This window comes from Pseudorasbora parva, chromosome 18, assembly GCF_024679245.1.
Source record: "Pseudorasbora parva isolate DD20220531a chromosome 18, ASM2467924v1, whole genome shotgun sequence".
NCBI lineage: Eukaryota > Metazoa > Chordata > Actinopteri > Cypriniformes > Gobionidae > Pseudorasbora > Pseudorasbora parva.
The window spans coordinates 43600165-43627183 of NC_090189.1; the positions used below are offsets into that span (position 1 = coordinate 43600165).

The 27019-nt window shown below is 43.3% G+C and overlaps 1 protein-coding gene and 1 long non-coding RNA gene across 2 annotated transcripts in view; one reads left to right on the top strand and one right to left on the bottom strand.

Moving 5' to 3' along the window:
• LOC137046779 (uncharacterized) overlaps positions 1-27019 on the bottom strand; it is a 57532-nt gene that overhangs the window by 18376 nt on the left and 12137 nt on the right. The window lies entirely within an intron of this gene.
• Positions 12921-21937, top strand: LOC137046767 (zona pellucida sperm-binding protein 3-like). Its single transcript, XM_067424164.1, has 9 exons — positions 12921-13466; positions 13648-13766; positions 13841-13944; positions 14021-14198; positions 14310-14427; positions 14511-14593; positions 14666-14757; positions 14828-14857; positions 21918-21937. The coding sequence occupies exons 1-9, from the start codon at positions 12921-12923 to the stop codon at positions 21935-21937; spliced, it is 1290 nt and encodes a 429-aa protein (XP_067280265.1).

The following is a 27019-nucleotide window of genomic DNA, read 5'->3' on the forward strand; positions in this document are numbered from 1 at the left end:
GGTCGTTTAGGCGTAGACACACACGCGGAATCACACGGCGAAATACACCTGGAGATGATGGGTCGTTTAGGCGTAGACACACACGCGGAATCACACAGCGAAATACACCTGGAGATGATGGGTCGTTTAGGCGTAGACACACACGCGGAATCACACAGCGAAATACACCTGGAGATGATGGTTCGTTTAGGCGTAGACACACACGCGGAATCACACAGCGAAATACACCTGGAGATGATGGTTCGTTTAGGCGTAGACACACACGCGGAATCACACGGCGAAATACACCTGGAGATGATGGTTCGTTTAGGCGTAGACACACACGCGGAATCACACGGCGAAATACACCTGGAGATTATGGTTCGTTTAGGCGTAGACACACACGCGGAATCACACAGCGAAATACACCTGGAGATGATGGTTCGTTTAGGCGTAGACACACACACGCGGAATCACACGGCGAAATACACCTGGAGATGATGGTTCGTTTAGGTGTAGACACACACGCGGAATCACACGGCGAAATACACCTGGAGATGACGGTTCGTTTAGGTGTAGACACACACGCGGAATCACACGGCGAAATACACCTGGAGATGATGGTTCGTTTAGGTGTAGACACACACACGGAATCACACAGCGAAATACACCTGGAGATGATGGTTCGTTTAGGCGTAGACACACACACGCGGAATCACACGGCGAAATACACCTGGAGATGATGGTTCGTTTAGGCGTAGACACACACGCGGAATCACACGGCGAAATACACCTGGAGATGATGGTTCGTTTAGGCGTAGACACACACGCGGAATCACACAGCGAAATACACCTGGAGATGATGGTTCGTTTAGGCGTAGACACACACGCGGAATCACACAGCGAAATACACCTGGAGATGATGGTTCGTTTAGGCGTAGACACACACACGCGGAATCACACGGCGAAATACACCTGGAGATGATGGGTCGTTTAGGCGTAGACACACACGCGGAATCACACGGCGAAATACACCTGGAGATGATGGGTCGTTTAGGCGTAGACACACACGCGGAATCACACGGCGAAATACACCTGGAGATGATGGTTCGTTTAGGCGTAGACACACACTCGGAATCACACAGCGAAATACACCTGGAGATGATGGTTCGTTTAGGCGTAGACACACACGTGGAATCACACGGCGAAATACACCTGGAGATGATGGTTCGTTTAGGCGTAGACACACACGCGGAATCACACGGCGAAATACACCTGGAGATGATGGTTCGTTTAGGCGTAGACACACACGCGGAATCACACGGCGAAATACACCTGGAGATGATGGTTCGTTTAGGCGTAGACACACACGCGGAATCACACAGCGAAATACACCTGGAGATGATGGGTCGTTTAGGCGTAGACACACACGCGGAATCACACAGCGAAATACACCTGGAGATGATGGGTCGTTTAGGCGTAGACACACACACGCGGAATCACACAGCGAAATACACCTGGAGATGATGGTTCGTTTAGGCGTAGACACACACGCGGAATCACACGGCGAAATACACCTGGAGATGACGGTTCGTTTAGGCGTAGACACACACGCGGAATCACACGGCGAAATACACCTGGAGATGATGGTTCGTTTAGGCGTAGACACACACGCGGAATCACACGGCGAAATACACCTGGAGATGATGGTTCGTTTAGGCGTAGACACACACGCGGAATCACACGGCGAAATACACCTGGAGATGATGGTTCGTTTAGGCGTAGACACACACGCGGAATCACACAGCGAAATACACCTGGAGATGATGGGTCGTTTAGGCGTAGACACACACACGCGGAATCACACAGCGAAATACACCTGGAGATGATGGTTCGTTTAGGCGTAGACACACACACGGAATCACACAGCGAAATACACCTGGAGATGATGGTTCGTTTAGGCGTAGACACACACGCGGAATCACACGGCGAAATACACCTGGAGATGATGGTTCGTTTAGGCGTAGACACACACGCGGAATCACACAGCGAAATACACCTGGAGATGATGGTTCGTTTAGGTGTAGACACACACATGCGGAATCACACGGCGAAATACACCTGGAGATGATGGTTCGTTTAGGCGTAGACACACACACGCGGAATCACACAGCGAAATACACCTGGAGATGATGGTTCGTTTAGGCGTAGACACACACACGCGGAATCACACAGCGAAATACACCTGGAGATGATGGTTCGTTTAGGCGTAGACACACACACGCGGAATCACACGGCGAAATACACCTGGAGATGATGGTTCGTTTAGGCGTAGACACACACACGCGGAATCACACGGCGAAATACACCTGGAGATGATGGGTCGTTTAGGCGTAGACACACACACGCGGAATCACACGGCGAAATACACCTGGAGATGATGGTTCGTTTAGGCGTAGACACACACGCGGAATCACACGGCGAAATACACCTGGAGATGATGGTTCGTTTAGGCGTAGACACACACGCGGAATCACACAGCGAAATACACCTGGAGATGATGGTTCGTTTAGGCGTAGACACACACGCGGAATCACACGGCGAAATACACCTGGAGATGATGGTTCGTTTAGGCGTAGACACACACACGCGGAATCACACGGCGAAATACACCTGGAGATGATGGGTCGTTTAGGCGTAGACACACACGCGGAATCACACGGCGAAATACACCTGGAGATGATGGTTCGTTTAGGCGTAGACACACACGCGGAATCACACGGCGAAATACACCTGGAGATGATGGTTCGTTTAGACGTAGACACACACGCGGAATCACACGGCGAAATACACCTGGAGATGATGGGTCGTTTAGGCGTAGACACACACATGCGGAATCACACAGCGAAATACACCTGGAGATGATGGTTCGTTTAGGCGTAGACACACACACGCGGAATCACACAGCGAAATACACCTGGAGATGATGGTTCGTTTAGGTGTAGACACACACATGCGGAATCACACAGCGAAATACACCTGGAGATGATGGTTCGTTTAGGTGTAGACACACACGCGGAATCACACAGCGAAATACACCTGGAGATGATGGTTCGTTTAGGCGTAGACACACACACGCGGAATCACACAGCGAAATACACCTGGAGATGATGGTTCGTTTAGGCGTAGACACACACGCGGAATCACACAGCGAAATACACCTGGAGATGATGGTTCGTTTAGGCGTAGACACACACGCGGAATCACACGGCGAAATACACCTGGAGATGATGGTTCGTTTAGGCGTCGACACACACGCGGAATCACACAGCGAAATACACCTGGAGATGATGGTTCGTTTAGGCGTAGACACACACGCGGAATCACACAGCGAAATACACCTGGAGATGATGGTTCGTTTAGGCGTAGACACACACGCGGAATCACACGGCGAAATACACCTGGAGATGATGGGTCGTTTAGGCGTAGACACACACACGGAATCACACAGCGAAATACACCTGGAGATGATGGTTCGTTTAGGCGTAGACACACACGCGGAATCACACAGCGAAATACACCTGGAGATGATGGTTCGTTTAAGCGTAGACACACACGCGGAATCACACGGCGAAATACACCTGGAGATGATGGGTCGTTTAGGCGTAGACACACACACGCGGAATCACACGGCGAAATACACCTGGAGATGACGGTTCGTTTAGGCGTAGACACACACGCGGAATCACACGGCGAAATACACCTGGAGATGATGGTTCGTTTAGGCGTAGACACACACGCGGAATCACACAGCGAAATACACCTGGAGATGATGGTTCGTTTAAGCGTAGACACACACGCGGAATCACACAGCGAAATACACCTGGAGATGATGGTTCGTTTAGGCGTAGACACACACGCGGAATCACACGGCGAAATACACCTGGAGATGATGGTTCGTTTAGGCGTAGACACACACGCGGAATCACACAGCGAAATACACCTGGAGATGATGGTTCGTTTAGGCGTAGACACACACGCGGAATCACACGGCGAAATACACCTGGAGATGATGGTTCGTTTAGGTGTAGACACACATGCGGAATCACACAGCGAAATACACCTGAAGATGATGGTTCGTTTAGGCGTAGACACACACACGCGGAATCACACAGCGAAATACACCTGGAGATGATGGTTCGTTTAGGCGTAGACACACACGCGGAATCACACGGCGAAATACACCTGGAGATGATGGTTCGTTTAGGCGTAGACACACACGCGGAATCACACAGCGAAATACACCTGGAGATGATGGGTCGTTTAGGTGTAGACACACACACGGAATCACACGGCGAAATACACCTGGAGATGATGGTTCGTTTAGGCGTAGACACACACGCGGAATCACACGGCGAAATACACCTGGAGATGATGGTTCGTTTAGGCGTAGACACACACGCGGAATCACACAGCGAAATACACCTGGAGATGATGGTTCGTTTAGGTGTAGACACACACACGGAATCACACAGCGAAATACACCTGGAGATTATGGGTCGTTTAGGCGTAGACACACACGCGGAATCACACAGCGAAATACACCTGGAGATGATGGGTCGTTTAGGTGTAGACACACACACGGAATCACACAGCGAAATACACCTGGAGATGATGGTTCGTTTAGGCGTAGACACACACACGGAATCACACAGCGAAATACACCTGGAGATGATGGGTCGTTTAGGCGTAGACACACACACGCGGAATCACACAGCGAAATACACCTGGAGATGATGGTTCGTTTAGGCGTAGACACACACGCGGAATCACACGGCGAAATACACCTGGAGATGATGGGTCGTTTAGGCGTAGACACACACACGCGGAATCACACAGCGAAATACACCTGGAGATGATGGTTCGTTTAGGCGTAGACACACACGCGGAATCACACGGCGAAATACACCTGGAGATGATGGTTCGTTTAGGCGTAGACACACACGCGGAATCACACAGCGAAATACACCTGGAGATGATGGTTCGTTTAGGTGTAGACACACACGCGGAATCACACAGCGAAATACACCTGGAGATGATGGTTCGTTTAGGCGTAGACACACACGCGGAATCACACGGCGAAATACACCTGGAGATGATGGTTCGTTTAGGCGTAGACACACACGCGGAATCACACGGCGAAATACACCTGGAGATGATGGTTCGTTTAGGCGTAGACACACACACGCGGAATCACACAGCGAAATTCACCTGGAGATGATGGGTCGTTTAGGCGTAGACACACACGCGGAATCACACAGCGAAATACACCTGGAGATGATGGTTCGTTTAGGCGTAGACACACACGCGGAATCACACGGCGAAATACACCTGGAGATGATGGTTCGTTTAGGCGTAGACACACACGCGGAATCACACGGCGAAATACACCTGGAGATGATGGTTCGTTTAGGCGTAGACACACACACGCGGAATCACACAGCGAAATACACCTGGAGATGATGGTTCGTTTAGGCGTAGACACACACGCGGAATCACACGGCGAAATACACCTGGAGATGATGGTTCGTTTAGGCGTAGACACACACACGCGGAATCACACGGCGAAATACACCTGGAGATGATGGTTCGTTTAGGCGTAGACACACACACGCGGAATCACACAGCGAAATACACCTGGAGATGATGGTTCGTTTAGGCGTAGACACACACGCGGAATCACACAGCGAAATACACCTGGAGATGATGGTTCGTTTAGGTGTAGACACACACGCGGAATCACACAGCGAAATACACCTGGAGATGATGGTTCGTTTAGGCGTAGACACACACGCGGAATCACACGGCGAAATACACCTGGAGATGACGGTTCGTTTAGGTGTAGACACACACGCGGAATCACACGGCGAAATACACCTGGAGATGACGGTTCGTTTAGGCGTAGACACACACGCGGAATCACACGGCGAAATACACCTGGAGATGATGGTTCGTTTAGGCGTAGACACACACGCGGAATCACACGGCGAAATACACCTGGAGATGATGGTTCGTTTAGGCGTAGACACACGCGGAATCACACGGCGAAATACACCTGGAGATGATGGGTCGTTTAGGCGTAGACACACACATGCGGAATCACACAGCGAAATACACCTGGAGATGATGGTTCGTTTAAGCGTCGACACACACGCGGAATCACACAGCGAAATACACCTGGAGATTATGGTTCGTTTAGGCGTAGACACACACGCGGAATCACACAGCGAAATACACCTGGAGATGATGGTTCGTTTAGGTGTAGACACACACGCGGAATCACACAGCGAAATACACCTGGAGATGATGGTTCGTTTAGGTGTAGACACACACGCGGAATCACACAGCGAAATACACCTGGAGATGATGGTTCGTTTAAGCGTAGACACACACGCGGAATCACACAGCGAAATACACCTGGAGATGATGGTTCGTTTAGGCGTAGACACACACGCGGAATCACACAGCGAAATACACCTGGAGATGATGGTTCGTTTAGGCGTAGACACACACGCGGAATCACACGGCGAAATACACCTGGAGATGATGGTTCGTTTAGGCGTAGACACACACGCGGAATCACACAGCGAAATACACCTGGAGATGATGGTTCGTTTAGGCGTAGACACACACACGCGGAATCACACAGCGAAATACACCTGGAGATGATGGTTCGTTTAGGCGTAGACACACACGCGGAATCACACAGCGAAATACACCTGGAGATGATGGGTCGTTTAGGCGTAGACACACACACGCGGAATCACACAGCGAAATACACCTGGAGATGATGGTTCGTTTAGGCGTAGACACACACACGGAATCACACAGCGAAATACACCTGGAGATGATGGTTCGTTTAAGCGTAGACACACACGCGGAATCACACAGCGAAATACACCTGGAGATGATGGTTCGTTTAAGCGTAGACACACACGCGGAATCACACAGCGAAATACACCTGGAGATGATGGTTCGTTTAGGCGTAGACACACGCGGAATCACACAGCGAAATACACCTGGAGATGATGGTTCGTTTAAGCGTAGACACACACGCGGAATCACACAGCGAAATACACCTGGAGATGATGGTTCGTTTAGGCGTAGACACACACGCGGAATCACACGGCGAAATACACCTGGAGATGATGGTTCGTTTAGGCGTAGACACACACGCGGAATCACACAGCGAAATACACCTGGAGATGATGGGTCGTTTAGGTGTAGACACACATGCGGAATCACACAGCGAAATACACCTGAAGATGATGGTTCGTTTAGGCGTAGACACACACACGCGGAATCACACGGCGAAATACACCTGGAGATGACGGTTCGTTTAGGCGTAGACACACACGCGGAATCACACAGCGAAATACACCTGGAGATGATGGGTCGTTTAGGCGTAGACACACACACGCGGAATCACACGGCGAAATACACCTGGAGATGACGGTTCGTTTAGGCGTAGACACACACGCGGAATCACACGGCGAAATACACCTGGAGATGATGGTTCGTTTAGGCGTAGACACACACGCGGAATCACACAGCGAAATACACCTGGAGATGATGGGTCGTTTAGGCGTAGACACACACACGCGGAATCACACAGCGAAATACACCTGGAGATGATGGTTCGTTTAGGCGTAGACACACACGCGGAATCACACAGCGAAATACACCTGGAGATGATGGTTCGTTTAGGTGTAGACACACACACGGAATCACACGGCGAAATACACCTGGAGATGATGGTTCGTTTAGGCGTCGACACACACGCGGAATCACACAGCGAAATACACCTGGAGATGATGGTTCGTTTAGGCGTAGACACACACACGGAATCACACAGCGAAATACACCTGGAGATGATGGGTCGTTTAGGCGTAGACACACACGCGGAATCACACAGCGAAATACACCTGGAGATGATGGGTCGTTTAGGTGTAGACACACACACGGAATCACACAGCGAAATACACCTGGAGATGATGGGTCGTTTAGGCGTAGACACACACGCGGAATCACACGGCGAAATACACCTGGAGATGATGGTTCGTTTAGGCGTAGACACACACGCGGAAACACACGGCGAAATACACCTGGAGATGATGGTTCGTTTAGGTGTAGACACACACGCGGAATCACACAGCGAAATACACCTGGAGATGATGGTTCGTTTAGGCGTAGACACACACGCGGAATCACACAGCGAAATACACCTGGAGATGATGGTTCGTTTAGGCGTAGACACACACGCGGAATCACACAGCGAAATACACCTGGAGATGATGGTTCGTTTAGGCGTAGACACACACACGCGGAATCACACGGCGAAATACACCTGGAGATGATGGTTCGTTTAGGCGTAGACACACACGCGGAATCACACGGCGAAATACACCTGGAGATGATGGTTCGTTTAGGCGTAGACACACACGCGGAATCACACAGCGAAATACACCTGGAGATGATGGTTCGTTTAGGCGTAGACACACACACGCGGAATCACACAGCGAAATACACCTGGAGATGATGGTTCGTTTAGGCGTAGACACACACGCGGAATCACACAGCGAAATACACCTGGAGATGATGGGTCGTTTAGGCGTAGACACACACACGCGGAATCACACAGCGAAATACACCTGGAGATGATGGTTCGTTTAGGCGTAGACACACACACGGAATCACACAGCGAAATACACCTGGAGATGATGGTTCGTTTAAGCGTAGACACACACACGGAATCACACAGCGAAATACACCTGGAGATGATGGTTCGTTTAAGCGTAGACACACACGCGGAATCACACAGCGAAATACACCTGGAGATGATGGTTCGTTTAGGCGTAGACACACACGCGGAATCACACAGCGAAATACACCTGGAGATGATGGTTCGTTTAAGCGTAGACACACACGCGGAATCACACAGCGAAATACACCTGGAGATGATGGTTCGTTTAGGCGTAGACACACACGCGGAATCACACAGCGAAATACACCTGGAGATGATGGTTCGTTTAGGCGTAGACACACACGCGGAATCACACGGCGAAATACACCTGGAGATGATGGTTCGTTTAGGCGTAGACACACACGCGGAATCACACAGCGAAATACACCTGGAGATGATGGGTCGTTTAGGTGTAGACACACATGCGGAATCACACAGCGAAATACACCTGAAGATGATGGTTCGTTTAGGCGTAGACACACACGCGGAATCACACAGCGAAATACACCTGGAGATGATGGGTCGTTTAGGCGTAGACACACACACGCGGAATCACACAGCGAAATACACCTGGAGATGATGGTTCGTTTAGGCGTAGACACACACGCGGAATCACACAGCGAAATACACCTGGAGATGATGGTTCGTTTAGGTGTAGACACACACACGGAATCACACGGCGAAATACACCTGGAGATGATGGGTCGTTTAGGCGTAGACACACACGCGGAATCACACAGCGAAATACACCTGGAGATGATGGGTCGTTTAGGTGTAGACACACACACGGAATCACACAGCGAAATACACCTGGAGATGATGGGTCGTTTAGGCGTAGACACACACGCGGAATCACACGGCGAAATACACCTGGAGATGATGGTTCGTTTAGGCGTAGACACACACGCGGAATCACACGGCGAAATACACCTGGAGATGATGGTTCGTTTAGGTGTAGACACACACGCGGAATCACACAGCGAAATACACCTGGAGATGATGGTTCGTTTAGGCGTAGACACACACGCGGAATCACACAGCGAAATACACCTGGAGATGATGGTTCGTTTAGGCGTAGACACACACGCGGAATCACACAGCGAAATACACCTGGAGATGATGGTTCGTTTAGGCAAAGACACACACACGCGGAATCACACGGCGAAATACACCTGGAGATGATGGTTCGTTTAGGCGTAGACACACACGCGGAATCACACGGCGAAATACACCTGGAGATGATGGTTCGTTTAGGCGTAGACACACACGCGGAATCACACGGCGTAGACATGTACGCGGATAGCTCAAAATGCGTATAGATAACACTTGCCTTTAGAAAGTGGCGTGTATGTTTACGCAAAGTCATGATTTCATGTTGCTACGTGGCATTGATTCAACAAGCTGCTGACAGCGTTCTTTAGAAATGTTGGCCCATATTGATAGGAGAGCATCTTACAGATGATGGAGATTTGTGGGATGCACATCCAGGGCACGAAGCTCCCGTTCCACCACATCCCAAAGATGCTCTATTGGGTTGAGATCTGGGGACTGTGGCGGCCATTTTAGTTCAGTCAACTCATTGCCATGTTCAAGAAACCAATTTGAAATGATTGGAGCTTTGTGACATGGTGCATTATCCTGCTGGAAGTAGCCATCAGAGGATGGGGACATGGTGGTCATAAAGGGATGGACATGGTCAGAAACAATGCTCAGGTCGGCCGTGGCATTTAAACGATGCCCAATTGGCACTAAGGTGCCTAAAGTGTGCCAAGAAAACATCCCCCACACCATTACACCACCACCACCAGCCTGCACAGTGGGAACAAGGCATGATGGATCCATGTTCTCATTCTGTTTACGCCAAATTCTGACTCTACCATCTGAATGTCTCAACAGAAATCGACACTCATCAGACCAGACAACATTTTTCAACAGTCTTCTGCTGTTATAGCCCATCCGCCTCAAGGTTGTGATTATCTGAATGTGGTGTGTGAGTGAGTCGGTTCTTCGGGTTGTGTGTGTGTGTGTGTGTCCTTCGGTTGTGTGCGTGTGTGTGTGTTCTTCGGTTGTGTGTGAGTCAGTTCTTTTTGAAACATTGAAACCTCTTCATGCACGGATGAACCTAACTAAAACATCTCTGGTTAACTAGAAGAGCATCATTTCATTGGTGTGTTATAAGAGGCGATCTGGCGCTCTTGCCGCTGTTATCAGTGGCGCGTGCTTGTGCAGTCGACACACAGACGAGCGCTTCAATCGCTTAACGCCGCTGCAGAGACTTTCTATTTGTTCCGGTCAGATCACGAAACAAAATGCATAAAAACTGTCCAACCACTGATGATATTTGGTATAGATGCAAGAATTAAACATGAGCTTTATATTAATAAATGAACTATTGAACTGATTTCTGGTTTTTAACGGACTATCGTTATAAAATATTAATACATTTATTTTGTAAGCATGAATTACCAGTCATAGTGTGTGTGTGTGTGTGTGTGTGTGTGTGTGTGTGTGTGTGTGTGTGTGTGTGTGTGTGTGTGTGTGTCACCTTGTCTCTTGATTGTCATAATTTAAACCTTTCATATCATAATATGATCAAAACCGAGCACATATGGAGGTCAATACAATTCATTCTCAAACGAAATCCTGCCTTACAGCATATTCTGATGCGTTATTAATGAAATATGATCCCAGCAGCGCCACGCTCAGGTGACTGTATGTATAGCGACATGTTATAGGCCCAACTGGACGTGTCATTACTGAACACTCGTTCTCTCAGGAAATCGTGAAATACAGCACATTCTGAGGGTGGTGATGTTCTGGGGATTATATTTCCATAATAACACATCAGAATATGAACGTTATCACCTCATCCGTTCTGTTTCAGTGCCAAAGCTTGCATTTAAAATCCCCTCAAGAGCGCGTTTGCTCAGAGATATTAATGCCTCTCAGGTAATAAGACAATAATTCCATCATTATCAGCTAAAAATACAGTTAAAATATTTATTATAATGTGTTCACGACACAACTCGTGTCGGGACGCGGCAGATCAATGACTTCATAACTCGCAATTGTGAGATAAAATGTCGCAATTATTATTATTTTTTTATTATTTAGTGGCGGAAACGGGCTTCCATATAAAAGAGTTCAGTAATTATTAAATAGTATTTTGCAGTTTAATATTCTCAGACGCTAGTGTATATTCGGCTACAGTCTGGAGTATATATCCAGTATATAAGTATATATCCAGTCTGGAGCCCTGCGCTTAGATAAACACGGAAGCGACTGAACGCAGCTGTGGGTAGGCCTATGTAGCCTATACAAAACATATATTGATACTTGGTGCTAGAGTATCGATAACGTCTCGTCGGCATATCGATTTTTTTTGTCCCACCCCTAATAACTATGATCTCTTTGAAACATCTGTGTATTTGACAAATATTGCATTTATTTCACTCCATCTTTGATAAACTATTCAAACAGCACAAGCATCCCTATAGGAGGCAGAAAGTGTCGGACTTCATGTTTCGGTTTTTGGCTCCTTGCCGGAAAATTCATGTCGGGTGGCCATGATTATTTTCCTGTTTGGATAAGTTCAAATCTGTCATGGATGTTTGCAGCTCAATCTGACAACGGATAGACCGGATAATAGCAGAAATTTTAATGTGAGCTTATACAGGCACATCTGCTTCATAATACGACATAAAAAGCTATCTTTGTGGCCAAATGTGTTACTCTGGGCTGGTGGTGGCTTGGACTGCCAATGGGAATAAGATATTCATATTTAGGCGTTGGTCAGATGTCCAGATATCGGATATGTATCTGATTTAAAAACACATCTGGGAGTGGCTCAAAATGGATGCAAAAAATATATATATTTTTGCGTTTATATGCATGCAACAAATTTTGATCTGGGTTAGATGTGAGTAAAAAAATCAGATTTTTTTGTGCCAGTGTAAACGCAGACATACAAACCGCAGAGCTGTGGGTGCCAGAGATGGATAAACTCTACAGGTCCAGAGGAGAATCAAAGGTAATCAATTAAACTAAAAGGGGAGGAGCCACCTTCACTCAATGCTGTACAAAATGGCCAAGCCAAGCACTGGTGTGTGTTGTGGCATTTGTGTCAAAGTTTGCTATGATGGAGTTTCTGAAAGGTGTCTTAGTGGTGGTTATGATTGTTGCATTTGATCTGCCTAATGCATGGGGAAGTTTGAGATACAGTCAAAGTCCAAGAAGCATGGGGCCAAAATCCGATCCAGCTTCCAGAAGTCCTGCCCTTTCTCCTCCAGGGCTCCAGAACGCTTTGCAAGTGTCTTCTCAGTTTCAGAGTCCTTTGGGTTCTTCCTCCAGAGGCCTTGCACAGGAGCCTTTTGGCCTTCAGGAGAAGCAGCTGTTGCAGGGTCCAGTGAAGCCTTTGGATTGGAAGTATCCCATTGTTCCCGAGGTGCAGAGCGAGTTGGCGGTGAACTTCCAGTTGAGGCAACCCGTGACTCCCAGCAGCGTAGCGGTTCAATGCGGAGAGAACCGGGTTCTTGTAGAGGTCCAGCAGGACTTGTTTAGCAATGGTCATTTGATCCAGCCAACTGGCCTGTCTTTAGGCGGCTGTCCTGTTGTTGGTCAGGACTCTCAGTCTAAGGTGCTCATCTTTGAGTATGAGTTACAGGACTGCAACAGCGTGCAGATGGTAAGTACTCCTGAATCTGTTTATTCTAGTTGAGGATATCCAAAGTCCTCAAGGAGTGTCAGTTCACATGGCTGTAGTATTTGCAATGCCAGGGCAGCTGGTATAAACCTTTCTTAAAAGGGTGGTTCACCCAATCATCTTAGTGAGGAACAGTTGTTTTAACTACTTCAATCTCTTCCAGATGAATGAGGATGAGCTTGTCTACACCTTCTCTCTTACCTACACCCCTGAGGCTCTTGCAGGTACTCCGATTACCCGGGTCGAGGGTGCAGTTGTTGGTGTTCAATGCCACTATCAAAGGTAAGTGGTCTGTGACTTTCACTTCCCCTCGTGCAACGGGGAGCCCATTTAATGGATCCTTTAATGAACCACAGGCTTCAGAATGTAAGCAGTGATGCCTTGAGGCCAACATGGGTCCCTTATGCCTCAACGGAGGTTGGTGAAGAAGTCTTGGTGTTTTCCCTGAAGCTTATGATGGGTTGGTACAGGTTTTTAATAAACAAGAATAAGGATTTACATTTTATTTTTCTAAAATGTTCCCTCTTTCTCTGTAGATGATTGGTCCAGTCAGAGACCTTCATCCATCTATTTCCTGGGTGGCATTATTAACATTGAGGCATCTGTGAAGCAGTACAATCATGTGCCTCTGCGTGTGTTTGTGGACAGCTGTGTGGCCACTCAAGGGCCTGATGTGAACTCCCTTCCGAGATATTCCTTCATTGAGAATCATGGGTAAGGTCATGGCCCTTGATGCTATAGGACCGTTTTGGTTGCTTTTTAACCAGTCATGGCTAGGGTCTAGTTGCTCACTTTCTCTATAGTTGAGTTGCTCTTTGTCTTCAGGTGCTTTGTGGATGCCAAGGCTACAGCTTCCAGCTCCCGCTTCATGCCTCGGTCCCAGGTTGACAAGGTCCAGATCCAGCTGGAGGCATTCGTGTTCCAGGAGAGCTCCAGTCCTTCTGTATGTACTACGCATATCATGAGTTAATTCGACTTCTCTTCCCATCTTCTTTGGTTTTCTGACGTGTTTGTCATCCCTTGCAGATCTACATAACATGTGTTGTGAAGGCAACTATTGCTTCTGCACCCAGTGACGCTCAGCACAAGTCCTGTTCATTTGCCAATGGGTACGTTGCTTTTTATCTTATTTTAAAGCTGCCTTTGCTCATGTTGAAGGTGGTGTCTTTGTCTTGGTTCAGGTGGTTTGCTGCTGATGGAAATGACCAAGTTTGTGGTTGCTGTGACTCAACATGTGGTCCTGATGGTGGAATTGCTGCTTCTCCCTATGGAGGTTAGTAACTTTTGCTCTTAAGGTTGCGTTTGACGTTTTAACGGCTCTAACCTGGCTCTCCTCTCTCTAGGTGTTCAGTGGGAAGGCAAGGCTACACTTGGTCCTGTGGTGGTTCAAGGGCAAAAGAAAGTTCCTCAATAAAGCTGACATCAATTCTTGCTTGTATCTGACTTGTTATATTTCTTTGTTCTCCCTATCATATTTCTGTGCTCTCAAAAGGCTTGTTCAACTTCATGCAGCAACGCACAGACTGGTCAGTGGCTTACTTTAGCAGTGCATTCTGGGTAGAAATTGTCTGACGTGAGATCATGCCAATTCCAAAGTGCTGTAAGTGGCTCGAGCAGCTGACTGGTGCTTTCTGCGCAGCTTCTCCAGAGCGGCTGCTTGACACTGTTTCATGATTGGCTGGCTTTACGGCATGACAAGCACTCATTTGGTCCCTACATTTAGTTGCAACATTATATTGTCCTTTATCAACTGAATACTCATTAGCCTTCACTTCAGTGATAGTGTAGTTTTTTTTGTTGAGCTTCATAGACCCTTTTCACATTTCTGGCTTTCTCAGAGTGGAAGTCATTGTAGTTGAGTTTAACTTTTCTAGTGGTGACTGGAGGAGTACATTAAATATTGTCACCATTTGCTCAAATCGCAAAATAGAAATGCAGTAACAGTTTCATAACTTTCAGAGAGAGAGGGATAATAGTGAGCTTGCTAGCTGCAGTAAAAAGTTTTTTTTTTTTTTTTTTTTTTTTTTACCATCAATCCCATAGATGTTGTGTTTGAAACACCCTCACAGCAGTTTTACAAATATGCAGCATTAAGCAGTACATCAAGTATTATATAACTATTAGGGGTGAGAATCACAGGATAAATCGATATGACACTATCATGATATTTTACCAACCAGGGCTTGACATTAACACCCGCAAACCCGCCAAATGCGGGTAGATTTCAGCTGTGGCGGTACGGCAGCCACTCCTACTAGCCACCTTGGCGGGTTGAATATTATTTACAGCTAAATGAAATGCCAAGACCGTATCACAAAATTGGCTACCATTCAACTACAATTATTCATACTTAGCGACGGCAAGATAGGCGGAATCGCGCTGAATGACACACAACAAAATCTCTCTCTCTCTCTCTCTCTCTCTCTCTCTCTCTCTCTCTCTGTCTCTCTCTGTCTCTCTCTCTCTCTCTCTCTCTCTCTCTGTCTCTCTCTCTCTCTCTCTCTCTCTCTCTCTCTCTCTCTCTCTCTCTCTCTCTCTCTCTCTCTCTCACAAATACACCCGCAGTTGCGCACACTGATGTCAAAATGTCCATCGCATGAACACAGTCAGTTATGGTTTAAGTGTTCGTGAACAGGTGGGTAATAACTGGAAATGTGTCACAAATATTACATCCATGCATTCAGCAGCCCAATTAAATACCTGTCTGTCATTAATGTTAATCAAACAACTACAGATGTTAAATAAATGTAATAGGGCTTGGGCGTCATGACGTCATTACTTGGCGTGGCGGCCATGTTGATGGCATCCTTTACTGCTACTCGGACTACTGCGCACTGTTTATAGACGTACTCCCTCTCAGTCGTGTGTCTTAATTTGATTATTTTGGCGTTATTTCAACTATGGTAAACCGTTGCTGCATTTTGGGGTGTAGGCTAACAGCGGAACACATAATCACCATGGGAAATGTCGAAAATGGATTAACTTTCCACCGCTTTCATGCTTGGAGGCGCAACCACGGACAAGAAGTAATAACAGTACGATGTGCAAAAAGCAAGATTTGTCACACAATCAGATGTTTTTTAGTGTTTATTTGCAAGTAGTGCAACCTGAGAACACAGAAATGTGGAATGCTTCAAGGTAAAAGGTTACAAATAAAAAATGAACACATAAAATTAACGGAGTGCACTTTATATAACAATAATAAATACACTTTTTTAAAAAATAAATTCTTTCAATACTATATAAGCAAATAAATGTATTATATTTGAATATATATGTAAATATATAAGGTATCTATAAAATAATAACAAAAGACACAGAAAATGGAGGAAGTGCAAATTATAAATATAGTAAACAATAACATTGCAATAACAAATAAAAACGGAGGCAGTGCAATTTCTTATATAATAATAATAATAATATATACGTTTTGGTTAGACTTTATTTCGATAGTCCACTTTAAACATTCTACTAACTATGTTTTCAGCATGTCAACTAACACTAATTAGAGTATTAACTGTACTGTTAGTAGACTGGTAGGTTATGGTTATATGTGTTGGGGTTCGGGTTAGTAGAATAAGTTGAATTGTAGTTGCAAAGTTACTTATAGTCAGTAGAATGTCTGTTGGGGACCAACAAAATAAAGTTTTCGTCGTCGTCGGTGCTCCGCTCTTTCTTTGGAAATGCATGTGGATCCAAAACTTTAATAGTTCCGATTTTGTCTCTATAGCGGTCCCTGCCTTCCCTATTTAACGTATCCCGGTAAATTCCACATCCCTTTCAGGATTTTAACATGTTTTTTCTTTCTCCCAACTCTGCTTTTCCTCATTCGACTTGCTGTATGTTTACTTTCGCGAGGCCATCAACATGGCCGCAACGTCCCAGAATGCAACGCGGCGCCCAAGCCCTATACATAAATATGTATTAGTATCTGAATTTTTATTTTTATTAACTATTGTTTTTGTAATTTGCTTATGGTATTTTTTAAAATTATATATATATATATATATATATAGCCTAAGTAAAATAACTCATAGCCTATCATATTACATTTCTAATATTAGCCTATTATAGTGTATTCTATTATAATCTATTATATTGCCCAGCCCTTGCCCGCCTGCACATCCCAGCTGATATACAATGTAGTCTTGATTTGGGGGGTCAGTCTGCATGTGAAAGTTTGAAAGGGTTTTAAATCTTCTAAATCAAGTAAAATGATTCAAAATCAAGTAATTTAAGCATGCCAAAGTCAACTTTAATCATATAAAATGTAATTTCCAAACAGGAAAATTGTGGCCAGTGAAAATGCTGAGTGGCTAACTTTGGAAAACCACTAGCCACGGTGGCCGGTGAGCAAAAGAGTTAATGTCAACCCGTTACCAACGATAACTCTCACAACACCAGCGACTCTCTGACACACGATATGTTTCAAGAAAATCATGATATATCACTATCATTCTGGAAATAAAATGTGCCAAAGATTAGTTTTTCATTTATTAACAGTTCATCTATTTTTTTTAAATAGCAACAATGTACAATAAGTATTATACAGCTACCAAACAGCCATATGCTTGAAAAATGCTTATTTCTAGAGAGAACAGATTTGTGAGTAAATGATTTATAGTAAAAGGAAAAATCTCTACTATTACTACTACTATGAATGATCATATCAGCAACATCTCCAATTCATATTACTAGTGGTAGTAATTTAATTCTAGTAGTAATTAGGGATGTCACAACACTAAAAAATCCAATTAATAAAATGTTGGAAGAGCAAAAAAATATATGTTGAACTAATTTTCTTACATGTGCTAAGTTAAGAAGACTAATTATATTAATGCAGAAATATATTTGAAAATCATTAAATGAATTGATATTTTCAAATCCAGTCCACATTTCCCAGCTGGCATTTTAACATTGAGCCGCTGTTGAATCAACGGCAGGTGCCAGTGTTGGATAACCGTTGAATTTAGTTTAGATTTTGCAAATCTAATCAACGTTGAAATAGCAACGTCACTATAAAGTCCTGCTTTCCAACATAGTTTCTGTTCAACTGTTTTCACTGAAGTATTGATGTGTTCAACAGTAACACCAAACACCTTGAAATGGATACATAAACTCTACGTTTGCAAACACACACAGTCAGCTTGGAAGAAGCCAATTGGTCAAAGGAAGAGCAGGAAGAAGATTAATAAAGACATTTCACTGACGTAGGAAACATGCTTTATTACATAGCTGCAATTGTGCCAACCTTTCACATCAATTGTACACATGTCAAACTTTTACTTCAGCCAAAAATTCTGTCATTAAAGGGTTAGTTCACCCAAAAGTGAAATTGAGGTCATTAATGACTAACCCTAATGTCATCCCACACCCCTAAGACCTCCATTCCTCTTCAGAACACAGTTTAAGGTATTTTATATTTTAGTCCCAGAGCATTGTGGCGATCCGAATCACTGACTCATAACCGTTTGAATCTTTATTTGAGGTTTGAACACAAACGCGGAAGAGAAGGCAATGCTGAATAAAGTCGTAGTTTTTGTTATTTTTGGACCCAAATGTATTTTGGATGCTTCAAGAGACTCTAATTAACCCACTGATGTCTCATATGGACTACTGTGATGATGTTTTTATTACCTTTCTGGACATGGACAGTATAGTGTGCATACACTTGCATACGCTCTCGGACTAAATATAAAATATCTTAAACTGTGTGTGAAGATGAACGGAGGTCTTACGGGTGTGGAGCGACATTAGGGAGAGGAGTTAATGACAGACATTTCATTTTTGGGTGAACTAACCCTTTAAATGACTCGCATTGCCAATGATCAGAGTATATAAATGAGTATTGATCAACATGCAGTCATTGATAATCATGTGCTTGAGCGAGCAACAAAAGGCAGTTGGTGTAACCCTTGCTGCAGGTCGAGGCGTTAGTCTAGAGCCCAGAATGGAGTATTTTATTTATATATATATAAAAGTTTGGACACATTACTATGTGTAATGTTTCTGAAAGAAGTTTCTTCTGCTCATCAAGCCTGCATTTATTTGATCAAAAATACAGAAAACAAATTTAATATTGTGGTATATTATTACAATTTAAATATTTGGTTTTCAATTTATTATATGTTAAATTAGTATTTATTTCTGTGAAAAGCTGAATTTTCAGGATCATTCCTTCAGCGTCACATGATCCTTCAGCGTCACATGATCCTTCAGCGTCACATGATCCTTCAGCAATCGTTCTCATATTCTGATTTATTATGAGTGTTGGAGACAGTTCTGCTGATTAATATATCTGAGGAATAAAAGGTTTAAAAGAACGGCATTTATTCAAAATAAAAACATATTTTCAAATAATATAAATCTCCTTTACTATCAATTTAACTTAACACATCCGTGCTATATAAAATTATTGATTTATTTAAAAAAAAGAAAAAGAAAGAAAGAAAGAAAACAAATGACTGACCAGTAGTGTATATTGCGGTTACAAAAGATTTCTGTTTTTAAAACATTAGCTTCTTTTTTTATTATTTATTTTTTTACTTTTTATTCATCAAAGTATTATAAAAAGTATCACAGGTTATGAACAAATATTAATCAGCAGAACTGTTTCCAACTTTGAGAATGAATCCTCATCTGAGAATGATTTCTGAAGGATCATGATCACTGAAGACTGGAGGAATGATCCTGAACATTCAGCTTTGATCACAGAAACAAAATGATAATTTAAAGCATAATACATTGAAAACCAATTATTTTAAATTGTAATAATATATCACAATATTACATTTCTAGAGGGTTAAAGATAGCCTAGACCTACATTTATAATGCAAAAGCTTTATATTAAAGATCAATAAAAATATACAGCTTTTGCAGAATTATAAATGTGTATACTGTCACTTCAGACATTTAATGCGTCCTGGTTGAATATGTTTCCCAAAAATGGGAAGTGTTTTTAACTTTCTATTCATTATATAATCCTAAATAAAAATGTAGGCTACTCAACTGTTTTCACCATTAATGATAATAATAAATGTTTATTGAGCTCAAATCCTCATATCAAAGTGATTTGTGAAGGATATGTGACACTGAAGACTAAAATGATGATAAATTCCGCTTTGATCACAGGAATAAATTATACTTTACTAGGCCTATATATTCACAGAGAGAGAGAGAGAAAAAAGGTAATTTTAAATTGTAAAATATTTCCCAATATTGTTTTTGCTGTATTTTGGATCACATACATTTAAGACAGAAATATACAAAAGATGGATAAATTCGCGTCATTGGCCTCAGCTTCGCGCTCGACTGGCCATGATGTGTGACGTCACCGGCGCGGCAGTTCTGATCGTGACGTCACAGACGGACAGTGCTTATAACCCGATCGCGCTGAGCAAGTTGAGTTCGGCGAATATCAGAGAGAAAAATCTGCACGAAGTGTCACACACACCTGAAGTCTCCCGGTAAGCAGTTGTCTAAAATGTCGTCTACAGTAGCGAGACCTGAGGAGATGGAGAGCAGCGACGACGAGTTCGTGGATGCGTTTGAGTATTTACCTGAGGAGAGCAATCCCAACACCAGCGCATCAGATCCGGCGGAAAACAGCTCGCAGGACAGCCCAACAGGTGAGGGATGGATTAACACACATCAACACCGAGTAACGGGTACAGAAATAACACAGGGGACACCTGGGTGCGTCTAGAAAAGTTGGCAAGAGCGCTCTTTTAGTAAAAATAGAGTTTGGTTCAAAATAGCAGCCGAGGGAGTATTTTGTTGCCATAACAACAGCCGCAACAAGAGAAACCATAATTTAAAAATACTACTTAATGTGGGACGAAATGTACTTTTAAGACTTTTTCAGTCGAGAATATACTTTAAATCTCAAACCTGAGTTTATTTCTAAAGAGAGCGCATATCTGAATATTTGATTTGGCGTTTTCGGAGTTCTGCGATCCAGTCGATCAGCGGCGCTCATCGCTCGTTTACCCCGGGGAGAGCAGCCTTTCCTCGGCGTGACCTTCTGACGTCTGCCGCTGACTCTGCTGTCTCTGTAGTGGTTAAACATGACTTATAATTCGTCAAATCTTTGGTCTCATGGATCTATAATTTGTTCCCTGGCAAATCTTTAGGCTGAGGGCAAAGTGAAGTTTCATTACTTTATGTTTAAGCTATTTAACTTTACGTTACTCTTGTTGCCCACTAGCGCTGACTTTATGTTTGACTGAATTGTTTGCTTTATTTCTTCTTATACCTTTTACTCGTACTTTTATAATGGCTATAATACATAAACTGACATTTTAAAAAAGAGAGAGTTGTGTTTTATTACAGTGATAATATGCACACTTGTCTGAAAGCACATATTAATGTGTTTAATGTTTTAAATATAAACGAAAAGAGCCAGGGTTGTGTTTGATGCCCGTCTAGGGAGAGGGCCCTTTGAAATCCCATAAAAAGTTGTTGTTTTTTTTAGCCTAATTCGAATTAATTGGCTCCTCCAATTGATGTCATTATTGATTTAAAAATATATTGCTAACACCAACTGAGAGAATGCTTGTTGCTGTAAGTAAATTATGGGCCAGGCCAGCTAACGTCAGGTTGCCAACATTAACCAGTTTCAGAAACAGCCAGTGACGCAGCAGCAGTAGCAGCACTGGCCAGTCCTGGCTGCTGTCCTGGAGATGAGGCTGAGAGCAGAAATGAGGAAACACAAGGTGAGATCATTGCTCAAAGGGCCAGCTCCCCCCTTGCTTCCTAATTGTAAGCTGTTTACCTTAAATAAGTAAGCCTTTTGATTCAATGTGTGTGCTATTGCCTAGTGCTATTGGAGTGGTGGAGAGCGTGGCAGCACAGTGTAAAGCTACTAGCCCTACTATTGCTTATAATGTGTGATATAGTGTTGTCACGATACCAAAATTATGACTTCGATACGATATCAGACTAAAATATCGATATATTGATACTAAATCGATACCACAGTAAAAAATAAATAAATAAATAAATAAATAAGATAAGATGCTTAATATGACAACAGAACTTATTATTCATTGTTATTTTTTACTAAAGATTCATGTGGCCAGCATGTTCCTTAGGGTTGGGCATCGTTTTGATTTGAACAATTATTGATCAATTGATCAATTACTATTAAAATTATCTCACAAATTTTTGCTATCTCAATGTATTTTTTACAATGGGGTAATTGTGTTGCAATAGTTTACACACAGCACAAGAAAGCTTGATTTCGAATGGTAAATTGAATTTAAAAAGACGAGTAAACAGTAATAAAATAAGAACAAATAAACAGATTACAAACAATAGCACAAATAAATGCAGTAGAATAGAAGATACAAATGAAATAGACTGCTTTATTTTTTTAGGTAAGTCTAACATTCAGATAAGAAACTGAATTTAAAAAATGCATAGTAATTACATTTAAAACAACATTGGATAATGTTCTTTGTAAAAAAAAAAAATAGCGTACAGATGAAACTGTTAAAGTTACACAAGTTGATCAGTCAAGAGCATAGACTGTAAAAAAATAAGAGAGCAGATTGATCGTTTGTCTTTTTGTAGTTTGAATAGCAAATGACTGCGGTCCCTTTAAGACTAACGGACGCATGGATCCTAAACACTGCTCCTGTTACTCGTTCTTCCTGAAGTGTTTGCGACTGTGTTAACGTTAATACTCTTCCAGATGTGCACTGATCATTCTTTGAGTGTATTTGACCAATAATAAGCTGGAAAAGGAAGCAAATGTTTGCACTTGTATCATGTCAGAGGCGGCTTTATTACGGTAGGCTATGTGTGTGTGCGCTTCAGATGTGGAGCAGGAAATCTGCGGGGATTAGTAGAATTAATTTATGTGCAATCCCGCGCGAAATTCAGACCGATCACACACTAACACTAACACACTGTCATGAGGAAAAAGTCCAGCAGAACGCGCGTTCGCCGTGCTCAGAGGTTAACCGGGCTAAGGGAGAATATGCCGGTGTGTGTCAACTCGCTGTCGGTCAGAGAGGAGAACGCAGCTGATATCGATACTGTAAAAACTGAGAATCGTATCGTTTCAGATATTCCAGTATCGATATATATCGAAATATCGATATTTTTGACAACACTAGTGTGATATATTCTCAAACTCCTTAATAAATGATCTGCCTATATTTCTGCACATGTAGATGTGCCTACTAATATAACTGTGTTCTCAAGCTCACACAGGTAATATTGATTTGAGCAATATCACAGCAGATCTCATCACTGATTTCACAAACAAAAAGACTCGTCAGTGGGCATTCTGGGATGTAGATTACATCTCATTTGACTTTATTTTATTTTTATAGTTGACATTTTTTTTTAATTATGGCAGGCTTAGCTTATTTGATTGGTTTCTGAGGGTACAGTTGTCTCGTGTTCGCCTGTTCAAAAATAAATGTTTTTAATTTAAAACTTGCATTAGTATCATGGATCAAAATGACAAACCCGATGTAGCCTAAGGTTTAAAGGTATTTGAGCACAAAAATAGATTTAAACACTATTTATACTTGTTTATATTCAAAAAATTAAAATAAAAATCATTCAAAATTGAGTTTTCATTTTGCTAACCCGCACCGTACGATGGCATGTGTAGGGGCCGACTGACATTGAGAGTATACGGGGCCCAGAGTTTGGTGCTACGCCCCTGCTGCCATTTTAATGCTGTCTCTATCGCAGAATCTGACGTTCCGAAGCGCGAAACTTAAATCACGTGAGCGAACTCAAGACACATAACGACACTCAGAACGCATTATTCATTACACTACAGCATCGCACACAATATAACTCACATTTATCATTTATTAAGGGCTGAAATGTTGCACGCATATGTAACAAGCAAAGTATTTATCATAATAATGTTTGAAAATATCAGCTCTACTGTTATATGGGGCAAGGTACTTTTGGTTTGTTAACTGTGCTTATAGAAACTGAAGATCAAAGAATGCGCATCAGGTGAGTTTTAATCGTTTACGTTTTTATGAAGCCACTGTAAACGGTATCGTCGTTACATATTACAATGCTAGCTTACTTTGTTGTTAATGACAAAGCCTGACAGTGTCACTGCTAAATACCTGTTATATTCAACTACAGACCAACATCTGTATCCATCTATCCATTCATCCATCAATGTATTCATCTATTCATCCATCAATGTATTCATCCATTGTTTCCGCCATGTTTCTCACGGACACGCCCCTAACTCGTACAGATCTTCCCACTGGTATTTACGACTTTGTGGTGATGTTCTTGTGCGTTTAACTCGTAAAAACTATCTTCACGATCCTTAACTTTATGACTTGAATGCAGCAATAAATAGAGCCTTCTCGCAACTTCCATATTTGTGACCGGAAATACGTAATCGTCGTGGTAATCTTCTTCCTCACCAGTCAGGGCAACAGGTAAACAAATGGCGCACGCAACGAGCAAGAGTTATTGTAGCTTACCGGGCTGCTCTTGTTATTCCCAAACGCAGCCATATCTGTCGTTTTATTCCTTCCCTGTTGATGGTGAAGTTTAACGGAAATGGGTTCAGCCTATCCAGGCGGGATGACGGAACAAACTTTCCTGCTTGTGTACTACATCCCTTTTAGCGCTAAGCGGCGTATGACGCACCTCTGTGGGTAAATATAAAACCAATATATTTTTAACTCGTATTAGTTAGAAAAGTCTTTAATTTTATCATATTTTTAAAAGAAAAATACGCTGTAGCGAGTTTGTCCGAATAAAACCAAGCGGCTGGAGGCGTACGGTGTGGGCGGAGCTACAAAGTCAGGTGCACACGCAGCTATTGCGTTGAGAGCGTTTGAAAGCTGTGACATCCTAATGGGCCGTTCACACAAGACACGAATGAAGGTAATAAAGCGCCCTATTCGAGCGCGAACATTTTGAGTTTCCTTGCTTCATTTGCGCTTGACATTCACTTCACAACAGACGTGAATTTGCATCATGAGAGGGGCTTCTGCCAGGCGGCTGAATGTCTATTCGCGTCTTTGCATTGACGTAAATCACTTGCGCGTAACGCTTCATTCGCGTCAGGTGTGAACGCACCTTGATGGTTTATCAGTGGTAAATATGTTCTAGTCATGTTTGTATAGGGCTGGACAATAATTCAATATCAATATATATCGCGATATAATTTTTTTCAATAACGGTGATATGATTTTTAAACACATTTCCGATATTTCGATATGACTGACGTTCAGGGCGCATGCCATCAGAAAGAGCAGAACACGATTGGCTTCTTGCGTGATGACGTAGGCCTACACCACGGACACGCAGCCAGTGCTCAGCAGCAGTAGGCTGATAGATCCAACGCTACAAAGAGAGTTTCCCTGACCGCAACACAAATGTGACTGAACGAGCTTCCACAAGTAAGGAGAAATAAATAGTTGATAAGAGAAGAAAGACTAACTTTCTTTAGTGGCGTGGAAGTGGTTCGTCTATCTAAAGCACTATTCGCACGGGATTAGTATTATCTAGGGACCTCTGTGATTTAGAAATTACTCCCCCACATCTGAGTTTTGCGTGGCGCATTCGCACGGGATAAGCAAAGGCTGTGATTTTACTCGAATTTACTGACTTCTCCCGGATATGATGTTCGTTATAGATAGCTGTATGAAATCATAAACAGGCATCGATATCGTTTTGATTATTTTACAGTAGCCTAATAAATAAATATAATTTCGTTCAGTTAGCGAACAGACGCCATGAACTGATCTCAGACCAGCGGCAGGAATCAGATTTCATTTATCACGAGTAGGAAGCTGACAATATAGCCTACGGCGGAAGATTCAGTTTCAAAACTAAATGTAAAAGCGCCTATTTAAACAAGATTGTCATTGTACTATACTGTTCTGTTATGTTTTTCATTCAGAACAGTATTGATGTTAATATTAAACACACCATTCAATCAGATTACTCTCAAATTGATACTCATTCTAAAGTGAAAGTATAATCCGTGTGGGCGCGGCTGCACGGGAATGACTGAACGGTGCGCATTATGAATGCAGAATTTGTTCTTCGTGAAAGATAAAGATAGAAATGCTCACAGGAAGAAAAAAAGCTTGCAAAAAGTATATACAATCCGCCTAATCCTGACCAAATCACAGAGATGTCGATTCGCACGGGACTAATATTATCACAGGACCTCGGTGTTCGGCGAAATGGCAGGTAATTTGCGCACGGGATTAAGATCACAGAAATTCTCTGCAATTATTACAAATCACCAGAGGTCCCCAGATAACACGAATCCCGTGCGAATGGGCTGATATTAAACTTCAGGTTTCAGTGTGCTGCAAAATGTGCCGGAGAGGTGCCGACTAGGGGACAATACATCGACATAGACGCATCAATCTAATGTCTAACAATACGATGCCAAGCGTTAAAAATAATCCATGTAGACTATTTGTGTAAGAGGCAAGTGGCACATTTGTTTTAATACTTTCCACATTTGCACACAATGTCATTAACACCAATGCGTTCATTCTCGTTTAAATTACCTT

Coding starts and splice junctions, on each gene's coding strand:
- LOC137046767 (XM_067424164.1), top strand. CDS start 12,921: ATGGAGTTTCTGAAAGGTGTCTTAGTGGTGGTTATGATTGTTGCATTT. Junction 13,467..13,647: donor ACTGCAACAGCGTGCAGATG/GTAAGTACTCCT, acceptor AATCTCTTCCAG/ATGAATGAGGATGAGCTTGT. Junction 14,428..14,510: donor AGGAGAGCTCCAGTCCTTCT/GTATGTACTACG, acceptor CATCCCTTGCAG/ATCTACATAACATGTGTTGT.